At 40.5% G+C, this 16791-nt stretch overlaps 1 protein-coding gene across 2 annotated transcripts in view; it reads right to left on the bottom strand.

Annotated features, from left to right (window-relative positions):
• Window positions 1–11825, bottom strand: part of Faxc (failed axon connections homolog, metaxin like GST domain containing) — a 69226-nt gene extending 57401 nt beyond the window's left edge. The window contains exons 1-3 of one of the 2 annotated variants that reach the window (XM_071613192.1): window positions 11664–11825; window positions 11051–11172; window positions 5288–5423 (exon numbers count right to left, since the gene is read on the bottom strand). In XM_071613192.1, the coding sequence (XP_071469293.1) occupies window positions 5288–5423; window positions 11051–11157 (243 nt within the window). In that variant the 5' untranslated portion in view covers window positions 11158–11172; window positions 11664–11825. Of the gene's footprint in view, window positions 1–5287; window positions 5424–11050; window positions 11355–11663 lie in introns of those variants that run through there. The other variant, XM_027928204.2, reaches the window with a different exon arrangement.
• Between the last annotated feature and the right edge of the window lie 4966 nt (window positions 11826–16791).

The raw sequence follows: 16791 nt of genomic DNA, 5'->3' as shown, positions 1-16791 counted from the left end.
AATTGTGATCCTCCTGTCTCAGCTTCCAAAGTTGCTGGGATTACAGGTGGCGCGTGACCGGCATGAAAGTAATATTTTTGAAGTTGATGTTTCCTCCTACAAGTCTGCCCCAGGTAATAATGCAAATACATGTACACTACATTATTAGCTCAGCAGAAAAGGCATAGGCTTTGAATTTTGAAATCTGGTTCTATCATTTATTCATTGTTTGACCTTGGACCTCCCTGGGTCTCCCTTTATTCACTTTGGCCTCAATTTCCTCATCTACCGAGTGTGGATAACACTGCGAGGCTTGAATGAGAGAGTGCACATAAGGTGTTTGACAGAACACTTTCATCGGACATATTAACATCAGCATCATCGACACCATTTTGAGATGAAGAATTGAGACCCAAAGTGAGTTCTCAGAGTTGGGGCTCTAGCTTGCTATAAAAGCCCCAAACTTTTCAGCTAAATTGCTATCCACTTCATTCACTTTACCTAAAATGATCAGGAAATGATCTTTTATTTCAGTGACTAACTTCCAAATAATTTGAGCACCTTTGAAGGATTATAACACATTGAAAAAATCCATGCATCCACTACACATTGTAGTTTTGTAGAAAAGAATGTGCTTATTTGGAGGAGCTGCATGCTAAAGTCTGCATGGTTAAATGCCATAATGTCTGCAATGTATTTGCAAATTAATTATTTTTAAAAAAGTTAACAAATGGAAGCATAAAGATAAATAAAGCAAAGGAAGCAATATGCTAGCCAACAGTGAGTTCAGGTAAAGGACCTGGGGTGCTCCCTCAAATATTCTTTTCACTTGTCTATAGCTTGAGAAAAAAATTCAAATCACAAAAATGGAGGGGAGGGACAAGATCAAGAAATAAATTAGAAATCAAAAGTTAGGGCTAAGGGCCAAGGCAGGGAGTCCCAAAGGGGAATTTTCTTTCTGCTTTCTCTTATTTAAGAAGAATTATTTTGTGAAATACATGCTTTTTATACAACCAGTTACATCAAACAAGGTAGGTGTTATTACATATGTCTAGACAAATGTACAGAAGGATAGTCAAAAAATATGTTATGGTAATCACTAGCTAACAGAATGTCAGGTGCTTTTTGCTTACTGTTTAAAATTTTTTTTGTACTATTTGAAATTTAGAAATTTAGACAAGGATCACATGCTATCTATATTCTATATGTAATTGGAAAAACAGTAAAGCTGCTTTCAGAGGGTTTTGTTTGTTTTTCATTTTGTTCTGGTTTGTTTTTGTTTTTGTTTTTTGCAAACCCAGGGTCTCATGCATGCTAGGCAAGTACTCTACAACTGCTCTACCCAGCTTTGGGATTTTTTTTTTAATTAACTGTATCTCCTAGTACATTTTTTGGCAACTTCCTGTGGGTCTATATACTAAATATTTTTATATTAAAGTATCATTATTTATATCTTGATTTTTTTAAATAATACGTCCAATATATCAGGGGCTAAAAATAATCCTATAATCTTATAATTTCCTACTGAAGGTCACCAAATATTCATTCCTTTCCCATTTAGATTACAAAAATTTTAAATCTTCAATTACAAAGTCTTGATCCTAGGAACAGGGCATTTTCATCTTTTTTTTTTTTTTAACAAGAAAGAAAGGGGCAGAGGGCGGAGATGCCTGACTCCAGGACAAAAACACCTTTGTACTGATCAGTCCCAGCAATGGGCTCTAGGGTACTTCCAGAGCATGACTGAGGTGCAACTGCAACCACAAACCCATGCTGACAGTATAGAGTGCTCAGGGAACCCTGGGCAGTCGCAGAGCATTCATTTCTACACCACACAACCATCTTCCTTTAGGCTCTGTCACCCAGGAACACTCTCCATTTATTTTCCCTAGATCCTCACAGAAGAAGAAAACAGCCCTTTTTTGATCCCCTTTTAAAGATATATTTAATAAATAATAATAATTTGGAAGGGATAAGCATGGCTCTTCTTAAAGACCCCTGTAATAGGAGTCAGACATCACAGCAGGGCATGTATCCTGCTGCTCCCTTCTGCTTATTAAAAGGAGCTACTCTCAAACAGGAACAAAGGAAGTCTGGCTGCAGGTAGAGACAGGTCTGTAATAGTCAGCACTTGAGGGTCTGAAGGAAAGAAAGGAATGGGCAGAACAGTCCACACGGCAAGATTACTTCATTAAGGGTGGGAGAAGGCAAAAGATCTTGAAAGTAGCCACTGGTGGCAGTATATAAAATCCACATTTTGGGCCCTAATTACCCAAAAGCTGTCACAACTAAGTGAAGTGATATAGTCAAGAGCAATGATGGAATGGACAGGGAGCTGCTGGATAGCAATCTCTTCCTTCAATTTACGTCCCGCAGTGACACATCCTCAAATGCTGACTGCCAGCACCAAGCTAAACAATGATCTTCCAAATATGATCCAATGCATTTAGATGATTCAAGCCTGGTCTGTTTTTAGTGCTATTTTCTCCTCCGTTGCTAGCTTCGTAAGTCCTGTTTACTCTTCTCTCTGCTTCTCTCTCCAGATTCGCCCCTTGCACCCACGTTCGAGTTAAAAGACCCTCTTTCTGTTTGTTCCTAGATGTCCCATTCCTTCCCTATCCCCTCATCTGAAGTCCTGATTCAGTGCTACTCTACTTTGTTCCCAGAAGACTTCCATCACAGCACTTTTCAAGCTGAAAGTACGTCGATCACCTTGTTCTAGCATAGACTTAGAAGGATGCTGGCCCCATCCCCTTTTCTCTACTGGCTCAGTAAGTACAGACGATAGGAAGTCAGGAGTTAGAGGAATGATATCCTTATGGGGATATCCTTATATCCCACCAGCTGGTCTGTTGCAACCTAAGGAGACTACCTCTTCCCAGTGCTGCCACTTTGTAAGAGCCTAAAGGTAAACCCCAGACCAGTGAGAGCCATTTGGATGACTGGCAACAAATCAAAAGGACCACAGTGTTTAGGGGATGCCAAAAGCTCACCTCCTTCAATCCAGCTCCTCAGGGGCACATAATATGTAGCCTGAATTTTAGCCCTTCCCAGGCAAGGAAGCTGGCATCCCTGGTGAAAGCTCTTAAACCAGAATAACTAGACATATGAAGAGTACCAATACTACAAGAGAAAGTTAACACACTAAATATGTATGGTGTGAAGCATTCCTGGAACAGTCTAAAAGCTTTTAATCAACACAGCTATCCCTCAAAGGGATAAAAGAAGAGATCAGTAAGAGACTAAAGTTGAAATCAACAGATAAGATAGATAGCACAATGGATACAAGAACAGAATAAAGCAGTGCAATAGAAGTTCAGAGAGAAGAATGCTCCTAGAGACAATCAGAGAAGAATTAAAGGATAGAGCATGAAGATACAGAAAACACAATTAGAGGTTCTAATATACAGACAATAGTGAACAGGAATGGAAGAGAGGACAATAAAGAAGCAGAAAAAGGAACATTTTTTAAAAATTGATCACTAATTCCCTAGAATTAAAAAGAGATGAAGGACTCAGATTAAACAAGTTTATAAAGGACAAAGAGTACACATAATGACCCACACCAAGATACATTATAGTGAAACTTAAGAATATTAAAATATTAAAAGGAATTCCAAGAGAATTTACAGAGGAAAAAAAGAATGAGAGTAAAATCAAACAGTAACACCAATGTAAAAAAGACAATAGAGTAATCTTTTTAAAACATGGAAGGAGAAAAACTTTGAACATAGATGTGAGGCTGTAATAAAGATATTCTCAGGCTCTCAAAGCCACTGAAGGCTCAACACATAAAAACTCACTCTGAAAATATTCACCAAGGAAGTATTCAAATAAAAAGATGAACAAATTCTGTAGGATAAGATATGTGGGCAATAAGGCTAGTCAAATAACAGTAAAGTGTGTCGCCTAAGAATACCAAACAAAAATGGAAAAGATTGCCCAAATTTCAGAATTAAAATGTTAAACAGTAAGACAATTGGAAAGATAACTGGGGAAAAAAAGAGACCCAAAGTACATGCAAACTGCTAATGTATTTGTATTATTGCAGGGTAAATACAGACTTCAGTAATTTAACAAATAAACCCAATGTGGGTCTTAAGAGTGGTTACCTCAACAAAATAGAATTTTTTAAATGACAGGAAAAATAGTTTTTATCTATCCATTAGAATGCAGGAAATGAGAAAAAAAAATTAACAAAAAGGAAGTGTAGTGAGGAGGAAAATATTAAATAGGATGTTAGAAATAACTCCTAACAAAACAGATATTACAATAATTATAAACAGATTAACTGACCAATTAAAAGACTCAGATTGAATATAAATAATGTATTGCTTATGAGAAACAAATGCACAAAAAGATAGAGAAAGCCAAGCACAAAAGAAATCTGGAAAATCCATTTCAATATCTGACAATACAGAATTCAAATTTTTTAAAAATCCTGAGGGTAAACATGTTCAAGCAAATAGATATATAAAGAGCTCTATATCCACATAATATGTAGTTCCTTAATTATTTCACTATTTTTAAAAAGTAACCACACACTAGGCAAAAAACCTCAATAAATTCCAAAGAACCAATAATAATACAGACACTATCTTCTCCAACCATAAAATTAAAAACAATAACAAAAATCAAAGCTTAAAAAAATTCCTTAAGGCTAGAACTTTGATAAACATAAGGGGAATAAAACATAAGGGAAATCTTTTAAATACATAGGATTAAATGGCAATGAAAACATAACACGTAAATTTATGAAAAATGACTTAAGCATTGCTCAGGGAAATCTATACCTTATATGCATCCTTTTGTTCATTCTTTTGTTCATTCTTAAATGCTGAAATAAGCAAGTGTTTCCCTGAAAACCACTTGAACAGAACATGGAAAAGCTCTCACGATATACACAAATATCTATCTGGTGCCTACTGGGCCCTAGAGACACCAGATTCATGAGAGACAAAATTTAATGCTCTCAATAAATGGAAACCTAGAGGAGAAAAAACATCAGACAATGGCACACTCACCGTTATCAACCGCTGCCCAGGAGGCCTATTTGAACCATTAACCAAAGTATACGTAACGTTAAAGGAAAATATTGTGGCCCTGAATCCCACAAAAGTTCATTCTTTTGATCCATCATGAAAACGGATGTCAAATCAACAGACCCTGCAATTAAGTATCTCTATCTTACTAAGGACAGGGCACCACTACTTTTAGACCCCACCTCCTCTGGCATCCACTACATGATATTAAACACTTTCCCTGCTGAGTGATGTCATGAGAATAAAACATATTTGCAAACAAGTACCTGATAGGGTAAGTCAGCCATCCTTAAATAAGTTTCCATTTTCAAACAGAAAGGAGATAAACTGGGGACACCATTGTTAGGTCTTGCAAACTGATGCAAAATAATAGCATCTTTGGAGTCAATCTCTTGCTGTTTCCTGTCAAAACCAAAACAGAAATAAAAAACAATCTGCATGTTATATGTTTAGTTCCCTTATTTCCTGAGAGGACCCTGCAGAGTTGCAGTCCTTGATGAACATGCAGAAGTGTTTACTGCAGGGGCTTACCTCACCCAGCACTTGCAGAATAGAAGTTTAGTCGAAGCCCAAGAAGCTCTTGCAAACTCTGATATTACCATGACCCCAGTGACTCAAAAAAGTAACTATAAATCAACCACCTCTGTTACTGGTAGCTAACGGGCAGGAAGCATATTTTCTGGGACGGGTCCATCTCTTCTCCAAGTGGCTATGTTTATTGCCAGGGACAAGTTGAACAAAAATTTCTGTGCTGATGATGTGTCACATAGAGTTCTAGAGGTTTCACAGATATCATTTCATGTAATGTTCATAATAACTTTATGCAGTAGGTATTGTCATCATACATGTTCTTCAGATGAGAAAACTGGGGCACAGAGGATTACCTTGTTCAAAGTCAGAACCTGGACAGTACCAGGTAGTCAGCACCTATGTTCTTGGCCAGGCTAAACTATGAAACAGTGTCTTCATGGTTAAGGCTCAGGAATAACAGTGCAGATTTGTTCTGCTATGATGAAGTCTGCAGGGACTTTAAAACAGAACATTCCGGTCCCTCACCTGGCCTTCCACCTGAAGTGCTATGAAACCTGGCTTCTGGGTTGGCTCCCTTGCTCTCACTTTTTCTCTCTCTCCTCCACTCTCTGTACCTTCGCAGGGTACCCACTTTGGCCACACAGCTCACGTTTTAATGTCTCTGCTTTCTCCTTTCTCCTGTCTCAGACACATATCCAGCTCTTCCTTTTGTTCCTTTTTAAAGTGAGGACTTTCCTGGATAGTTTTTCAATAGCCACTGCATTGTACAACAAATGCTGGATTCCAAATCTGGACACCTGGGGTCAAGTTCAAGCCCTGATTCCTCTTGGCCATGTCACTCTAGGCCTCTGTACCTGCCTTTACCTGAAGAGTGAGGATAATACCAATTCTGTATTGATTATTGTGTAGACTAAATAAAGGAATACCTGTAAATATTTAGTGAGCTGTCAAAGATTAAATAAGAGTAGTGGAATGTATTATTATTCAAAGAGATATCCCCAGAGGTCTTATCTCCTTAAACTATAAAATCTTATCATTCCATACAGTCCTACTTATATAATATCCCCCAGCAGAATCATTTGTAATTTCCATCTGTCATTCTACCTAGCCATTTTCCAGTCAGATAAACTTCCCTTTTCCCAAAATCCCTAAGATTTTACCAGTTACATTCTACACCTACTTCTAACCAGACATCATCTTTGTTGTATCACACGGATGCTCACTTACTTCAGCCTCCCTGCTTTGTCAAACAAATTCTCTTGAAGAAATTTACCACCCAAGGGCCCATTCAACTTGAAGAGCTCAGAATGATTCATTTTAAAAATATCAGTCAAGTCAGAAGAATAAAAAATATTTGCTATTTTTCTGGCAATATTCACTATAAAACTAAGGTTTTCATTTAAATGAAATATGTGGGAGGTAAGTTATTAAAATCAAGAACCCACTTAGACTATGTTCCTAGTCAGCACAAACTATAGTCTTGATACTTAACTGTTTGCAGCTTTCTAGGCCTTTCCTTATTTTTAATATTTACTTATTATTATTATTTTTTAGTTTTAGATGGACACAATATCTTTATTTTATTTTTATGTGGTGCTGAGGATCGAACCCAGTGCCTCACGCATGCCAGGCGAGTGCTACCACTTGAGCCACATCCGGAGCCCAAGGCCTTTCCTTTTTTATAGTGAATGCATTCAATTGTATGACTGTAGAATAGTTTGCCCTTTCATTCACCTGTTGAAGGACATCCTAATTGTTTGTATATTTGGGAAATTATGAATAAAGCTGCAATAAACATTCACTTGCAAAATCAAATTAACTGATTTTGTCCAGTAAAGTAACTTATATAGCAAAGTGATATTTTCAATGTAAATTAGTGAGGCAAAATTTTAAGAACTGAAAGGAAAGGAGAGAAATATAAAACTCCCTGCTCCACTGGACAGAACATCTAATTCTAATGGTTAATTTGGAGCATGTCATAATAAGAATGGATGCACACAATATGCCAGTGATCTTATATATAGCACACGTGTTAACTTATTTAATTCTGACAATAACACTATATACTGAATATTGTTATGGTTTAAATTTAGATCATACCATGCTTATATTTTACAGAAGACAAGGAAACTAAAGCTCCAAGAAGTTAAATAACTTGCCCAAAAAACACCAATTTAAGATCACATCTGTAATAATTCCAGTTCATAAGCATGTCAAAGATACCAAAATGGAAATTTTCTCAACTAATTTTACTAGCACAATCCATTTGATTTAGAACATGCAAACCATTTGCCCATAATAGCTCATGATGGATAAGCTTTACTGAATGCCCACAAATGACAAACTCTCTTCTAAGCATTTCACATGGGATAACACATTAAATCAATTCTATGAGGAAGGCTACTATTATTATCCCCATTTTACAGATGAGAAACTATGTAATCAAGAGCTTACTACAAGGTACATGGTTGGCCAGAGGCAGAATTTAATTTAAACCCAGACAATCCAGGTCAAGATACCTGCCCCTCATACATCAGAAACTTCTGTCTAGCTTAGAAGACCAGGTGGGTTGTTTCTTGTAGAGCTATATTTTAGGAAGTAGCCTTGTAATGAGGTGATAACACCTGAAAAACACCAACTAGTCACTCAAGCAGGAGAAAAGCTCCTACCTGTATGGCTAAGTATATCACAGATGACCATGCCTCTGAGCATGGCTGATGAGTGGGTTGTTCATTTGGAGAGATCAGATGATCCATGGGCTGCTTTGAACTTACTAAGTAAGTTTTCTAGGATAGGCAGAGCTAGAGCACCAAAAGTACAAATGAGCTACTAGTAATTAAGTCCTTACTTAATCATTCACTTTACAAACAACCAATTTCCAAATGTCTTAAACTTAAGATAGTTCTCAGATTAATTTCCACTCAGGAGAAACAGAGGGTTGGAACAATATATGGTGGTGGAAAAAAATATGAATAAAACCTCAAATGTCATCCCAGACAAGCACCCATCTCCCTACTAAAATATCTGCTTTGGTTATTCTCATTAACAAGCCTTCCTAAATAATTCTCACCTGTCACCTTATTTGCCACTCCAAGACATAGCTACAGGTCTAGGTAAAGTCTGTGCAGCAGAAAGTCTAAGCAGGGTGGGGAAGAATTTGCAGTTGCCAGTGAACACAGATAATGTAGTTATTTCAAGGTGTGTTTTCCATCCCATGTGTTTCAGATTTTGTTTTGTTTTGTTTCACCTGTGCTATACAGACAATTGAAGCTTGAATTTCACCTTAAGTGAAAGTCTCCAGCTTGTAACCTCTGAAGCCTCAGTCCTCAAGCCTCCTGTCTTCTAGGGCAGAGCCCTAGGAGCTGACAGGAAGTCGGGTCCCCACCACAGGTCTGAACAATGCCTTTCCTCAGCAATCCCTTGGTTCTCCACATTTCTCCTTCTATTCCTCCAACAAAACTTTTCAGAGTAGACACTTTCTAGGAGGCAGTATAAACAGCACAGTCTCCACTCATGGACACACATTCTCACTCTTGAATCCTACAGCTCTTACTATGTGATCTTGGGCAAGTTGCTTAACTTCCCTCAGTCGAAATTTCTTATCCATAAAATGGAGAACAAGCTTCAATGCGACAGTCGTTAGGGATGAGTGCAATCACACACATGTACAGCACCCCCATACAGAGTCCCTACTAAGTTTTCATACATGGACAGCACTTTGTTATTACTTGTATCATGGCAGGGATTACCAAAATTATCTCAAACACTTGTCAAGAAATGAAAGTGAAAACTAAGGATTTAAAACTCCTTAATCCATGTATCTAGTGTTGGGCCTTGTGGTCCCTTAAATGGGGAAGGAAATGTCTGTGGGTAAAGGGCTCTGCAGAAGACAGGGACTACACCTGCTAGGGTGTGGCCTATTCCAAAGTGACCTCTGAGCTCCCCACTATTTCTGCAAGGTCATTTAAGTCATGTTTCCATTATCCCTGCGAAGCCTTCACTCCTCCCTCCCAAAACTGGAAAACTGTTCAGAAGCCACATGGTCCAGGACCTTCAAAGTTTTAGATTGGAATATAATTAAGGAACAACTGATTACCACTTAAAATACTGCACAAATGTTCTTTATATGGTTTGAAACCTAACTTGAAATAGAGCTTCCAAAACTATCACAAATATGGAATAATCTAGGAAGATAATTCACTTTAAAAATATTTTTATGTGGTTCAACTAGATCCAATGCACTGGAGAAGAGAATTAAATGTGTAACATGCTTAAAATAAACTTCTCAATTCTCAGTTGTGGGTAGATAATGAAAGCCAACAAACACATTTTCCCAGACCTAAATAATTTCCCATCCTTTCAGACAGAGGAAACATTCAAGATAGAGTCAGGATGTCACAATGCCCTCCTGGAATCCCTGCAGGCCCATTAAAGGTCACCTGCCACTGTCTTTGTTATAATAACATCTTGCGCTGGATGTCCACCTAGAAAACCATGGTGTGGCCACATTTCTCCCTCTTCAGAATATACTGGCCAGGAGGGACATTCTGAGCTATTGAAAACTGCTCTGCTTCAGGTAATCTTCCAGGCTCAAATTGAACCTGAAACTCATGAAAATTTTAAGCATAAATTGTTATTATCAATTAGCCAAAGCCTGTGTCAGAACCCTGTGCTATTACTCTATACCAACAAAGATCTCCTGTGACACTGGATGTACCAACAGCAGGGGTCTCCATTTTCCGGAATTTCCATGTCAATTCTGTAAACATTCTGCTGCAGCGGATGCAACTGTTTACAGCCCTGGGTGACTCCAGTGTTATGTCAAACACGCCCATGTGCTAGTCCTACCCTTGGATCTCCTACTGCTCACACAGTGACATTTAAGCTTGAAGATGGTGCTTAGCATTCAGTATCAGACAAGCAGATAACCAGGTTAAGACTGCATCAAAACTGCACACGACTACATTTAGCCATGCATCTCTAACCGGAACCCGCTGCTTTCTAGAGCTTTTGCAATTGCAGCTTCTTGAAGATGTTGACACTTAGGGAGGAATAGCATAGAACTAATCTTTTTAGTAATAGATGAGGTTAGCAGTTGGTATTCCAACATTATTAACTATGAAACCTATAAGGCATTTCACAAGAGTGCAACTTAGTATATCTACAAAGCCTAATTCTATTGATACAAATATCTTCTTAAGGATATTACTCAAGAGTATTTTGCTGTATAACAACTAGTAACCCATAGCATTTTTGCTTCTAGCACCGAAAGGCTGGGTGACAAATGTTCTTCCCTCCCGGCACCAGTTTAATTCAACTTAACTGCCCCTCAAAGCCAGGTGACCAGAGAGGACTTTCGGGGTAAAGTAAGGGCAGAACCCGCCTGGGCATTTGGGCGGCGTGACCGAGGGGCTGGCACAGGACCCCCCTAGCGCAGGCCATGCCCCGGCCAGGTGCCCCTCTCGGCGCCGGTGCGCGGGGCCCTCTCTCCGGCTCACCTAATGACCAGGAGTTCGTGGAGCAGATACGCAGCTGCGGCCAGCAAAGCTCCCCCGGTCAAGTAAAGGGTTTTCTTCCACCAGGGATCGGAGCCCAGCCCTGCCATGATCCCACCGTAATCCTGCAAAGGGAAAGCGATGATGTCCCCATAAAAGGAGAAGGGCTCCTCGGACCCGGCCCACCAGCCGAAGAAGGAGACGCTCTGGTTCCAGCTCAGATCCACCACGCACGGCCTGGACGAGGCAAAGCCAACCCCCCAGTGCATGCTGCGCGGCTGGCTCCGGGCGCCCCTCCCTGGGCCCGCGCCGCCCGCATGGGAAGGGGCCGGCACGGCCCGGCGCCGGCTCAGCTGAGCGCGGAGGGCGCGGGCGGCGCGGGCGGCGCGGGCGGCGGAGACCGAGGAGACGGCGGAGGCTGAGGAGGAAGAGGAAGGGCGCAAGCCACCGGCGGCTGGCCTGGACGGCGAGGCCCCGGGGCCTTGAGCCTCAGCGGCGGCCGCCGGCTGCCCCAGTAGCGGCCTCTCCGCGCCGTTCTTTGTGTCGGCGCCTGGAGAAGGCCGCGTGATGTCATTGCTCCCCGGGGCAGGGAAACAGAGGCGGGATAGTCACCTACCCCGCGCCCTGCCCCCGCCCCGCATCTCCGCGGTCCGGCGGCCTCCGCCCGGGCCGGAGCTGCAGGGTTGGGGTGCGCCGGGCGGGCTCCGCGCCTCCAGGAGGCACGCCCAGGAACCGCTCTCCACGCGAGGGCAGGGGCTGCGGCGACGGCTGAAAATGCGGCTCTACCGCCAGCAAGCTGTGGTCGGGCCTGGATCTCCGTCTCCCCCCTCCCTGACCCGTTCCCCGCCTTCGCTCCAGCCCCTCCCGCAAGTCCCGAGAGCGGGGAGTTCGCAGGACTCACCTGGGGCCGCGCGGAGATGCGGGCAGGAAACGCCACCAGGCGGGGTCTGGGGACGAGGGCCCGGATTAAGGTCGGGCATCAGATTGTGTGGCGGCCCGGAAAGTACTGTGTATTTGCATAGCTGATTTTAAAAATAAGAATTATCTAGGTCTTCGCAGTGTGTTTGACAAATGATAAAATGCACTTTAGGTGGAGAAATTTTCTGACAGACCCATCTTAAAAGTCTTAACACTTTAAAGCTTTATCAGGAAACTCACTGATATAGGTTTTGTCCCCCACCACACCCCTACTTCCTCATGCAGAAAATGTGTTCAATTATTTTTCCCTCTTTGAATTCATTTTTTTAAGTGTTCCTGAGTACAAAGAACAGGCCAAGTGTCATAAAGGTTGATGATATATACACAAATTCTAGCAAGAACATGGGTAGTTTAAAAATTTAGAGGAACTGAATAAAGGATTGAAGATGGGGGTTCATCACTCTTAAGGTGGAAGGTTGTATATAGGCAGAATCCAGGCTTTTGCCTGATGCAGCAAAGGCTGGGCTAAAAGGGCCCCACCCTTTCCTTTCTACTTCCTCCAATATATCAGCAAGGACAGTCAAATTGTTAATAAAATGTGGGCACGTTGTAAGCCCCAAGTAGATAAGATTGGAGAGACCATCCAGGCTGATGCCTAAACACCAGCCTTCAGGGTTCCAGTCATAACTGGGAATGAGGTAGAGGTAGTGTGTATAGTTGAAACTAAGCCTTCCTGAGCAAGTTGCAGAAGTGAAACCCAATGGAATGACTGAGGTAATCACCAGATTACCTTCTAGGGAGAGGGGCCAGAGAGCTGCAGGGCCTTGTTTATAGGAAGTAGAGTAGATGAGTTTGGGACCAGAGCTGAAATGCTCTGGGATAAGGAACAAAGAGGGCTGGAACCTCTCTGTGGTTCATCTGTGCCTTCTCCACTTCATGCTCAGCTTTTGCTCTCAGTAAATGTTGAATCCACATGTAAAGAAAATAAGTTTGATGTTTGGTACCAAATTATTTGCTTGAGTCTCTAGGTCCAGCTATGGGAATGGCAATAAATTATCCTGAGTGCAGCAATATAAAGGGCAAAAAAAAGGGACAATCAGAACTGTAAACCCTGGGGCTCAGTGGTAAAGCACCTGCTCTGCATGTGTGAGGCACTGGGTTCGATCCTCAGCACCACCTAGAAATAAATAAAGATAACTGTGTGTTCATCTACAACTAAAAAAAAAAAAAAATTAAAGTAAACAAACTGTTTTTTAAAAAACAAAACAACAACAACAACAAAAACGCAAACCCTATGTCCAGAAAAGAGAGATTAGAAACCAAACAAACTTTAAACACCTTGGTTGACCCCAAAGAATCACTTACTACAATTCACTCTCACAATTGCTTTGCTGGGCAAATCTGTCTCACCCACTCATGGAGGTGGGTTGGCTGACTGCTGCTTCCTGGAAATATTTACGTCCTTGTTAAACATTATCTGGTCTTTGACTCAAATATGGTTTAAATTTTCAGAGATTCACTGCAGTGAACATCTTGTCTAAGCAGGTATAGGTAAAGTAAAATCCCATGAGAGAAGCTAAAATATAATCTTAAACACTCTGATGGAGGTTAAATTTTAGCTATTAGGTCTATGACATAGCAGACAAAGATGATTATTTCTAGTGCTGTTTACGATGAAAGGAGGCAGAATAAACTCTGAGAAGTAAACACAGCTAAGAATTGGGCAAACATTTGGTATCAGAACATCAAAATGGGGAACACAGAATACAGGTACAGTTATGAGGCCCAGCTGCAGCTTGAGCCTCAGACAGATCTTTCAAGTCAGACTCAGTCTCAAGGGAAAAGCTACTCTGTAGGAGTGTAATCCAGCCAGATACAGGAGAACCCAAAGTTCAAGGGCATCGGATGATGCTGATATAATGAACTTAGCAGAGGGGAACTAAGCAGAGCTAGGTTAACAAGAGATGCCGGGGAGATGACTCTTCAAAGAATGGCTCATAAGAAGTCCTGGTGGAAAGCCAAGTCCCAGGCTCTGCAGTTCAAGTGTGCTTCTGCTCACCTGCCCAGGCTCCACCAGCTAGTGAGATGGTATGAAGATTTCAGGAGCCAGAATGGGCATCTTTACTCCACTGCTACCACCACCACCACTGATTTTGACAGTCTTGGTGTCACAATTACAGACATTAGTTCCAAGTTAGAGGCCAAGTTTATTTATCGAGGACTTTTTAAAACCAACTTTGAGGTATTGAAAAGGGAAGAAACTAATTGAACACCTGCCTGTCTAGTCTAGTGATACGTATTTTGTTCAGTGATTTTCAAAACAAGAAAAATATTTTCATCCCAATTTTACAAATGAGAAAACTGAAGCCCGGGGGGCCAATTAAGTATCTCAATTTCCAGAGCTAGGTACTGATAGAGCCAAGATTTAAACTAAAGCATGTCTCACCCTGGGCCTTGTGGGCTTTCAATTATCTACATTGTCTCTCAGGCCAACCATTGAGAGCTGGAGCACTGTCCATGGTATTCCTTCCTTATGCTATCAGTCTGGGCCTTGATTTTAAAGTGTCTGAATTGAATGACTACAAAACTTCAAATGCCTATTAGTTATATTGTCATCTTTTGAGAAAGGCAGCTTCAGAAAAATTTCTGTTGCTATGCCTTGTGCATGTATCATGGATCTGCAGCCTTGCCATGACAATATCAAGGGACAACCAAATCAGTTTTCCAAATTTTAAAGTGCATGTGTATTGCTTGAGGCTCTACCATGGTAAGCAAACAAGTAACAATTAAATCAGTGTTGCTGAAACACTTGTGCATGAGGGAACTTGTTAACATGAAAATTCTGACTCAGTAGTTCTAGGATAGGGCCTGAGATTCTGCATGTTTAATCCACTTCCTGGTGATACCAGATCACATTTCGAGTAACCATTATCTATACTACTGGCTTATGAGGAAGATAAAGAACTCTGACAATGTTGGATGGCTCCTAGTTAATCCAATCAAGCCACCATGTTTTAAATTAGTTTGACTATCACATACAGATAAAAGGATTCAGACAGCAATAAACTAAGAAATAGAAAATGAACCAAGATGCTAAAAGAGCAGCTAAAACAGAGAGTAAAAGATATCTGATGCCCAAGTGTGAGGGGCTGAGGGAGGAAGTTATGGGGCAGGAGAGATGCAAGAAGGGAAGGGTAAAAGAAGGGAAGAGAGAGGGCGAACAATAGGTGACTCATCTAGCCTCTGTTTTCCTGCCTGGGCAATTAACGATATTGTGGCATATTTCTCAGGCACCAATACAAAGAGCATAAACAAATGAGCAACTACAAATTTAATTTATACTGGACAAATTTAATTTATACTAGAAAAAGTTTTCTCACAATGATGTTATACTTCATGTTTTTAAATATACCTTACAAGATTTAAGGCCCTGCTGCTGTGATAAGTGGATGTGATACTGGCACTATTTCTGGTTTTACAAAATGAAACTTGCCATGCTATTTTATTAAAATGTGTCTGCATTATTCAAAAATTAACAATTTAATTGATAATGTTGATCTTAATTTTACTGTAAAGCTTCTATTTTCTTGGTTTGATTTTGGGAGAAACGATTTAATATTGGTCCTGCACATGGAAGAGGTGGACCTTGAATCCCAAATCAACATTATAGCTGAGAAGCACTTTGTCACCATTAGGTAACTTGCTTATATACTTTCTGATTTACTGTAATTGAGTATTTTCTAAAGCATTAAGCAAGTCTCAGATGGTACGTCTTGCATATTAACTCAGTGCTGAGAAAAGTTGTGCAAATAATAACTGGATTCAAATGAGTGAGGGGCAAATAAGAAATGGGTGGTGAGAAGAGTTTAGGACATTTTGGGTTTGGGTAGTGTGTTAGTTTGCTACTGCAAAGAACAGAACCCTGATAAGACACATTTAAAGGATGACAAAGGAAGAGACACCCATCCAGGAAACTGAGATGAAGCAACAGAGGCAGGAGGGAACCCAGACAGGTGTTGGAGCTACAGAAGTCAAGGAAAGAGAGAGTTCCAAGAAAATGAAGGGTGGGATCAATAGTCATATGCTCCCCAAAAGCCAAGTAACATGACTTTATCCAGCAGAGCAGACATTACTGACCTAACAAAATACTTTATAAAGAAAAGTTACTTTGCTCTGTTTTGGAGGCTGAATGTCTGAACAGCCTCCACTGGCAGATAAGAGGAGCATATGCAAGGAGAAAGGGATCACATTTTTCTGGAGTTCAATCCCCAGTACCATAAAAAAAAAAAACAAAAAAACACACCCTTAAAAAGAGGCGATTTTAAATCCTGTCCCAGTTTTTGGCTTTCATGACTTTTTAAATTTGTTCTTTTTGGTTATACATGACACTGGAATGTATTTTGACATACTATACATACATGGAATATATTCCCATTCTTGTGGTCATACATGATGTGGAGTTACACTGGTTGTGTATTCATATAGGAACATAGGAAATCTATGTCTAATTCATTCTACTGTCTTTCCTATTCCCCTTTCCCTTCCTTCCCTTTATTCCTCTTTGTTTTATCCAGTGAACTTCTCCCATTCTTCCCTCTTATTATGTGTTAGCATCCACTTATCAGAGAGTATATTCGGCCTTTGTTTTTTTTTTAATTGGCTTATTTCACATAGCATGATATGCTATTTCATTCTTCTTTATAGCTAATATTCCATTGTGTAAATATACATTTTCTTTATCCATTCATCCGTTGAAGGTACTAGGTTGGTTCCACAGCTTGGCTATTGTGAATTGAGCTGCTATAAACATTGATGTGGCTGCATCA

This window comes from Marmota flaviventris, chromosome 6 (assembly GCF_047511675.1).
Source record: "Marmota flaviventris isolate mMarFla1 chromosome 6, mMarFla1.hap1, whole genome shotgun sequence".
NCBI lineage: Eukaryota > Metazoa > Chordata > Mammalia > Rodentia > Sciuridae > Marmota > Marmota flaviventris.
The sequence above is the reverse complement of the archived record's forward strand: the minus strand, read 5'-3'. Positions and strand labels throughout refer to the sequence as shown.